The sequence below is a fragment of the Oncorhynchus kisutch genome, linkage group LG5 (genome assembly GCF_002021735.2).
Source record: "Oncorhynchus kisutch isolate 150728-3 linkage group LG5, Okis_V2, whole genome shotgun sequence".
NCBI classification, from domain to species: domain Eukaryota; kingdom Metazoa; phylum Chordata; class Actinopteri; order Salmoniformes; family Salmonidae; genus Oncorhynchus; species Oncorhynchus kisutch.
Window position 1 is genome coordinate 58,633,410 of NC_034178.2, and position 8,466 is coordinate 58,641,875.

Genomic DNA, 8,466 nt, shown 5'->3' on the forward strand with positions numbered 1-8,466 from the left:
CTGTCTCTTCTCCTCCCAGAGGATCCCTGATTGCTAACAATAACATGCTGACATAATGTAAACGCTATACATTACCCTCTCTTCCTCAGTGACATTGTTAGTTTCTCAGATCTCCACCTGTCTCCCCTTATCAATGTCTGCCACATGTAATCGCTTCCCTGCACTCAACACATTCCAAGATTAGTTGCACCCACTATCTACCTTCCTCCTATAACCCTTAACTACTGGTGTAGACCCTCTACCTTATCCCTCCATCAGTGACATAAGTAACATTTCATTTTCTCAGAACCCAACAGTATACATTGTTTTCAATGGAAATTGATTCATATTTTACTGTTGCAATCAATTGAGCTATTCACCTTCTGAAAACAACAGACAATTACTTTTGACTATCCATGGTAAATTCTACACATACTTTTAATAGTTCAGAACAGATTTCAGCTGGCAACAGCCAGCAGACCAGGGTTTAAACTAATAACCCTTGCAGTTATGCAAGCACACAACCTGTACCATTAAGGCCCAGACCTTTTGGCAGATGACACATTTAAATGTTACAATAGCACTGCCAATGACAGACTTTTGGTGTTTCTGAATTTGTCAATATTACACAGCTAACGGTTACAGAAATCCAGAATGCAGACAGGCTCTATAGACCTCTATAAATTAGTGACTGTGTCCATCACACTTATGTTGGGCACCTACCGACCCCAAAAAATGTATTGCTAAAATAAAGGTTTTAGGAAATACAGACAGGCACCACTACTACAAGACAAAAGCGCTCACTCAAATAAGCTTGATAATAAAAACAGCTTGAAGTAGTGGAATGGGATTTTTTTTATACCTTAACTGACTTACCTAGTTAAACAACAAATTCTTATTTTCAATGACTGCCTAGGAACAGCCTTGTTCAGGGGCAGAACGACAGATTTGTACCTTGTCAGCTCAGGGATTTGAACTTGCAACCTTTCAGTTACTAGTTCAACGCTCTAACCACTAGGCTACGCTGCCACCCCAATTAGTGTTTAGTGTGATTAGATTAGTGTGGCGTGTGTGAAGAATACAATACTTGAACTTGTATTCAGTACAAATCACATTATTATGGAGGCACCTCTATCAGTATGAATTAGGCTGTTTGAGAAGGTTTGAATCCTAACCAACCTGCATGTACAATAGACCAACATAGCTACTGTAGTAGGTCAAAGTTGTGTGCTGGAAAATCTTGGTAGAGCATGGGTGGAATAACATTGTGGGGCTTGTGAATTTCCTTTTTCTTCAGACCAATGCCTGCTTCTCACTTAATTATACGTATAACCTTACCTAGCCATCAGTGCTTGGTCTTTTATCACTTTACCCTCATCTAGCTAAGCCAGTAAACTTCTCCATGTGCCCTCAGGTGGAACTGCATCGTGACAACCCAAGGACCCCTACCCATGGCCGGTCACTCCTCCTCCGTCATAGGGAGCGACATGGTGGTGTTTGGAGGGTCGCTAGGGGCCCGCCAAATGTATGTCATTACTTTGAGGAGCTTTTACTTCTTGAGTTTTCTGCACATTTTTACTATGCTGTGCCAAACCAGACATTACAATGGAACAACCTGACACATCAGTTAAAACACTTAAAATAAATACAGTTGTGGTGTAGCGAGACAATGTTCAAAGGTTGTAATGTGAATGTCTTGAAAGTAAAGGGAAATCATGTCATTTAAACTGTTTTTTTCAATGTTGATAGTTGTCTGTGAATCTGTCACGGTGTGTGTGCTTTTGGCTCACCGTGTCCCCCTGCTCTCTCCACTGGTCCCAAATCAGGAGTAACGAGGTGTGGGTTCTGGATCTGGAGCAGTGGTCCTGGTCCAAGCCCACCATCTCAGGGCCGTCCCCACACCCACGAGGAGGCCAGTCTCAGGTCAGGATGATGTTTTTCCTTCACATCTTCTCCCCTCAATACCTCCATCACCCTCTACATATCTCAATTCCTGCATTTCCACCACACACCCTCCATATCCCCATCATGTAGTATTTCAGATTATTTAGTAAATACACTACCATTCAAACATTTGGGGTCAGTTATAAATGTCCTTGTTTTTGAAAGAAAAGCACATTCGTGTTCTTTATAATATCAAATTGATCCGAAATACAGTGTAGACTATGTTAATGTTGTAAATGACTATTGTAGCTGGAAATTGCAGTTTATTTGTATTTTTATGGAATATCTACAGAGGCCCATTATCAGCAACCATCACTCCTGTGTTCCAATGGCACATTGTGTTAGCTAATCCAAGTTTATCATTTTAAAAGGCTAATTGATCATTACAAAACACTTTTTGCAATTATGTTAACACAGCTGAAAACTGTAGTTCTGATTAAAGAAGCTATAAAACTGGCCTTCAGACTAGTTGAGTATCTGGAGCATCAGCATTTGTGGGTTTGATTACAGGCTCAAAATGGCCAGAAACAAAGAACTTTCTTCTGAAACTCATCAGTCTATTCTTGTTCTGAGAAATTAAGGCTATTCCATGTGTGAAATTGCCAAGAAACTGAAGATCTCGTACAACGATGTGTACTACTCAGCGCAAACTGTCTCTAACCAGAATAGAAAGAGTGGGAGGTCCAGGTGCACAACTGAGCAAGAGGACAAGTACATTAGTGTCTAGTTTGAGAAACAGGCGTCTCACAAGTCCTAAACTGGCAGCTTCATTAAATAGTACCCGCAAAACACCAGTCTCAATGTCAACTGTGAAGAGGCGACTCCAGGATGCTGGCCTTCTGGGCAGAGTTGCAAAGAAAAAGCCTTATCTCAGACTGGACAATAAAAATAAACGTTTAAAATGGGCAAAAGAACAGACACTGGACAGAGGAATTCTGCCTGGAAGGCTAGCATCCCAGAGTCGGCTCTTCACTGTTGAAACTGGTGTTTTCTGTGAAGGAAGTAGTACACAGCGTTGTACGAGATCTTCAGTTTCTTGGCAATTTCTCGCATGGAATAGCCATCATTTCTCAGAACAAGAATAGACTGACGAGCTTCAAAAGAAAGTTATTTGTTTCTGGTCATTTTGAGCCTGTAATCGAACCCAGATATGCTGATGCTCCAGATACTCAACTAGTTTAAAGAAGGCCACTTTTATTGCTTATTTAATCAGAAAAACAGTTTCAGCTGTGCTAACATCAATGCAAAGGGTTTTTTAGTGATCAATTAGGCCTTTTAAAAGTATACATTTGGATTAGCTAACACAATGTGCCATTGGAACACAGGAGTGATGGTTGCTGATAATGGGCCTTTGTACGCCAACGTAGATATTCCATTAAAAATCTGCCGTTTCAGGCTACAATGGTCATTTACAACATGAACGATGTCTGCACTGTATTTTTGATCAATTTGATGTTATTTCAATGGACAAAATGTGTTTAAAAATATATTTTTTTAAACGGGGACATTTCTAATTGACACCAAACTTTTGAAAGGTATCTGTCTGTTTTTACAGGGAATACAAGTTACCTTTTTGTGGCTCGTATAGATGGTTATCTACATGTTTTAAATGTATTTTCTCCTCTCACAGATTGTGATTGACAACAAGACTCTTCTTATTCTGGGAGGCTGTGGAGGCCCTAATGCAGTGAGAGCCTATGTTCTCTAATGAAAGGCAGCATTATTATTGTCCATGCATAAAAAGCTCTGCCCTCTTGTTTTGCTGTTTGTGACTCTGCACCTCCCTTCTCTCTCATGTCCCTGCTAGCTGCTGAAAGATGCCTGGCTCCTGCACATGGGTGCCCCACCCTGGACATGGCAGCAGCTGAGGGTGGAGAACGACGACCAGGGAGCCCCAGAACTGTGGTGCCACCCTGCTTGCAGGGTATGTGTGGCTCTCTGTCATCTATCCCCTGCCTCACTGCACTAAACACTGTTGGGATATTGTTTTGTAGGTTTACTTTCATCTCAACTTCCTTCGTTGTTTTCTGTCGTCCATCCCACGCTCTCTCCAGGTTGGACAGTGTGTAGTGGTGTTCTCCCAGGCTCCGTCTGGCCGTGCGCCACTCAGCCCCAGCCTGAACTCTCGGCCCTCCCCCATCAGTGCCTCTCCTGGCCCCCTGGGCCCAGAGCCCCCCTCCCTGCGCTCCCAGTCCCCTTTAAGGAGCGGCGCCGCCGGGGTCGTCCTGGGGGCAGTTGAGGAGGCCCCCTGTGTGAACGGCCGCTGGGGGACACTGAGACCACGTCCCTCGGCCAGAGGGGGTGCCAGAGAGGGTAGCCCCGGCTCCTCCTCTCAACAGCCATCCCCCTCCCAGGGGCCTGACAGCCCGCCTCTGCCCTCCCTCCATCCTCTACTCAACGGTTCATCCCCCTCTCCCCGGACCAGCCCTGCCCAGGATGCCTCCCCGCCCTCTCGCCCCCCTGTCTCCTCGGACTACGGCTGGGAGTCTCCCCCCTCAGCCACCCACCCCCTTTCTGAGGTACCCAGCACTAACGGCGTGCACACGCCTCCACCTGCCCCTGGCTCCCCACGCACTCCCCCGGGGGCCGTGTCCCCCGCAGCCCTGAGACGAGGCCTGGAAGCTGTCAAAAACCTGTCCTCTTCATCCTCCTCAAACCCCTTGTCCCAAGGAGCTGCTTCAGGAGGAAGTGGGGGAGGAGTGGCTTCAGCAGGAACATCCCCCTCTTCCAGCCCGCCACAGGCTGCTGCTGCCGGGTCTGACGGACATTCCATCCCGCCTATCGCACGGCGGCTTGGCCACCACCCGCCCCAGAGCCTGAATGTGGGCAAGCCCCTGTACCAGTCGCTCAATTGCAAGCCCATGCAGATGTATGTCCTGGACGTGTCCCGAGCCAAAGCAGCCGGTCTCGTCTCCTGGAGGGTTTACGGGAACGGCACCCCCGCTGCCGTCACAGGCCCCCCCGAGACCAGCCTTCACACAGTGGTCCAGGGTAGGGGAGAGCTCATCATATTCGGGGGCTTGATGGACAAGAAGCAGAACGTGAAGTACTACCCTAAAACCAACGCCTTGTACTTTGTGCGCGCTAAGAGGTAATAGCGATGGCTGGGTTTGTGAGTGACGCCAAAGTGTTTGCTAGGTAATGGACGATCAATCCATCCTAACCCATACAAGGGAAGTCAAACAAGGCCTTTTTCCTCTACCGCTGAGGATCGTGGGAATAGAATGTGTCACACTAATTATTGACGTTCCTCTCCCCTCTCACACTAACTTCTCCCTCTACCCCCATCTTCCTATCACATAACATTTCAGACAGTACATTTAATAAGACACTTGAGGGTGTTGTTGCTATAATGGTGACTGTTGGATGAATGGGCATCCTGACCTCCCAACACCTGGTGTGTGTGTGTGTGTGTGAGAGAGAGACGAAGGTTGGTCAAATGGCCTGAGTGGACAGCAGTTCATCCCAAAAGATGTAGACAGTTTATTTTACTCTTTGGTCGCCCCGCTTTGAACTTACTGAAAGAAAAGAAAATGGAACGAGCCTTGCGCTTGCTTACGAGGGCGCAACAGTGGGCAACAGACTACCTTGCTTTTTTAAAATCACTCTTTCAGCCTGCATTGTTTACATTGGAAACTGTGTGAGTGTGTGTAATAGCATGGATGTTGGTGTGTGTGTGTGTGTGGTGTAAATGCATGTTGGTTGTTGTTTAGGGGGAGGTTGCTGCAGTGTACTGTGTAGCATAAGAAAACAATAAAGGCCTCCATGTCTTAACTGTCAGGTTGTGTTTTATTGTTGATTAATGGACTATAGTTAACTGAGGTTCCAGGTCTAAATCCTGCATTTATTGTAAGAATGAAAACCACCTCACAGCTTTTGTACATGATTGCACTCCTGCTCTTTTCACAAGCTATACACCAATGATCTGATTGTGATGACATCACCTGTGTTGAAAATAGTGGTGAGAGTTATCACAAATAGCCTAGCACACAGTGCTCATAAAATGATCTTGATTTTTATCTTGGCACTCGAGGTGTAGTTCTTCTCAGACACATGAATCCACCTTCAGTGGAGCGGCTAAGCTGATGTGTCCTGAAAGTATTTTGATTCTGGGCCATCACATATTTGGCAAACATCTTACAAAATAAAGGTTACAAATAAAATAAACCTTTTGACTTGAGGTTGTTTGTAGGGTGCCAGGTAGGTTCTACCTACCAGAGAAAATATTGATTTCACCTTTTTTGTTTGGGAGGGAATGAGTCCCATCTGATCCGTCAAGTCTACACCAATACAAAAGGACTCATGTAAAAGTCGGTATGGACAAACACTTTTCATAAACCTTTACAACATTGGAAAAAACTTAAACTGGGTTATTTTTGCATTACCAAAATAAACCATCACATAACTGTGAGCTCTGGTTCCTCAAGAAACGTCCTGTAGCTCTGGCCTTAGAGTCTAGCCCGGTAACGGAATAGAGTGAACACACGTGACCTCAGTATTGCAATTGTCCTTTCATAAAGTGATGGGTAAACCCGGTCTCATTAATACAATCAGATTGCGATCAACTCTACCACACAACTAAAGAGTGTCACATCTCTGTAGTCTTCACTACAACTTAAATCATCACGGTATACATCACACCAAAACAAATTGAAGACCACATGCAAAAAGTTGTGGTCAGTTAGACAATCCAATTCGCCAACAGATCTCCGGCTGGGAAAGGCCACGAAGAAACAGCGGAGACCGACGTAGATTAGTAGTCAAACAATATACTTAAGTAGATCCTGCGACACGGCTACTGTACACACTTTTTTTACTACAAACAAAATAAACTGTCTCTTAACGAACTTCCAAACTGAGGGTAGAACATTTCCTCTCTCGCGCCACTGTCACAAACCCACTTTTGCGCAGCTGATGCTGGCTATTTAACAGGGAATTAAAGGGGAAGCGCCCTATTGGAAGGAGAAGCACTGAGACGGTTCAGACAAATTCAGGGCGGTCACAACACGACTGACAGGAACGACTCCTGGGTCAATTTCCTGATATTCAGGCCCAAAACAAAGGATGGGATGTTCTGATGGTACACTATTGATACTGCACTAGCTAAAGTCTAGGCCTCTTGTGGCCCCTGCGGTTATAGCCGAATCAAATGAATGGGTATGGGAAACACGAAAAACTAACACGTTGGCATTAAAAGAGTAATTTTGAAACAAAAGATATGTTCTAAAATAGACAGCTTGATTACAGTACAATGACTGCTAAATCATCTATTGCAGCATTTCCCAATTGTCAAGGTCATTCCCACATGAAAAAATACTACAGTATACTGTAGAATACTACACTACACACTGTAGAATTGCTCGATCATGTGTAGCACTTACTATAGAATGTTTTAGTATACTGTAGAATACTATAGTAAATACTACAGTATTATCCAAAGAAACAATTGTAAATATTACAGTAATGTCGGCAAAAACACTACACTTTTTAGCTATAGTAAATACTGCAGTATTTGATTTGAATATACCCTGCCCATTCCCTCCCCCATATCCCAATTTGTGCCACCCATAAGTGAGAAACCTACATGCCATGTATATATAATGTGTTCCATACAGGTTATAGGAAATAAACATTGTCAATAGAGAAATACAGAAAACAATATAAACCAGAAATTCGACATCAGTAGACCATCCCCTCACCTGCTGTTACTATTGAAGAAATTAAGACTAATTTGAAAAAAATGAATAACAAAGCACCTGGGGAAGACAACATTGACAGTACACTCATCAAACAAGCACCTGATGAATACCTGCACCTCCTTTCTAACCTCTTCACCACGTCTCATGGAAGGCTATTTTCCCCTACCGTGGAATTCTGCAGTTGTCACAATGATTCACAAACCTGGTAAAGATCCATACAACTGTCACAAGTTATAGACCAATCAGCCTCCTCAGTCATGTCGGGAAGCTGTGTGAGAGTACTCACCCAAAGACTGAGCGGCAACACTGAGGAAATGGGCCTCCTTGGAATCCACCGAGCTGGCTTTGAAAAAAACAAGATCAACTACCAATAACATTCTAAGACTATATAAAAAAGTATTTTTTTTTTTACAAAATACAAAAGTACAAATAGTGTGTGTATATAGGTGGATGCATTCCATAGCCCCAGCCCCTTCACACGGCTGTGAACTGTAATTTTAATGAAGTTGGTTTTAAACACAATAAACTTGTGTCAGGAAAGGAAAAAAATAGAGTAACTAATCTATGCCTGTTCTAATAAAACCTTAGTGCACTTAGACTCGGGGGATGCTTTGCTTGACCACACCCTCCTTCCTTGCTCCTGGTCTGCCCTGCCTCTTCCACCAAATCATTTGTTTTTAATGTACAGAAAAGAGCAGAAGCTCTGAGCTGCCCAATCAGGTCTATTGCCTATTGTCGTTATAGAAAAGAGCAGACGCTGTCAACTATTGTTCAGACCCCAGTCCTACCTACTTGCTATTTTAGTATTTCTCCAGTAGGTTTCCTCAAGGAGAAAGACTCCACT

General features: G+C 44.1%; 1 protein-coding gene across 2 annotated transcripts in view; it reads left to right on the top strand.

The window, feature by feature from the left end:
* LOC109891329 (F-box only protein 42) overlaps positions 1 to 5,703 on the top strand; it is a 29,550-nt gene extending 23,847 nt beyond the window's left edge. For both annotated transcript variants that reach the window (XM_020483785.2, XM_020483786.2), the window contains exons 6-10: positions 1,394 to 1,504; positions 1,806 to 1,902; positions 3,554 to 3,610; positions 3,731 to 3,847; positions 3,978 to 5,703. In XM_020483785.2, coding sequence (XP_020339374.2) covers positions 1,394 to 1,504; positions 1,806 to 1,902; positions 3,554 to 3,610; positions 3,731 to 3,847; positions 3,978 to 5,018 — 1,423 coding nt within the window. In that variant the 3' untranslated portion in view covers positions 5,019 to 5,703. The remainder of the gene's footprint in view (positions 1 to 1,393; positions 1,505 to 1,805; positions 1,903 to 3,553; positions 3,611 to 3,730; positions 3,848 to 3,977) is intronic.
* Positions 5,704 to 8,466: the final 2,763 nt, after the last annotated feature.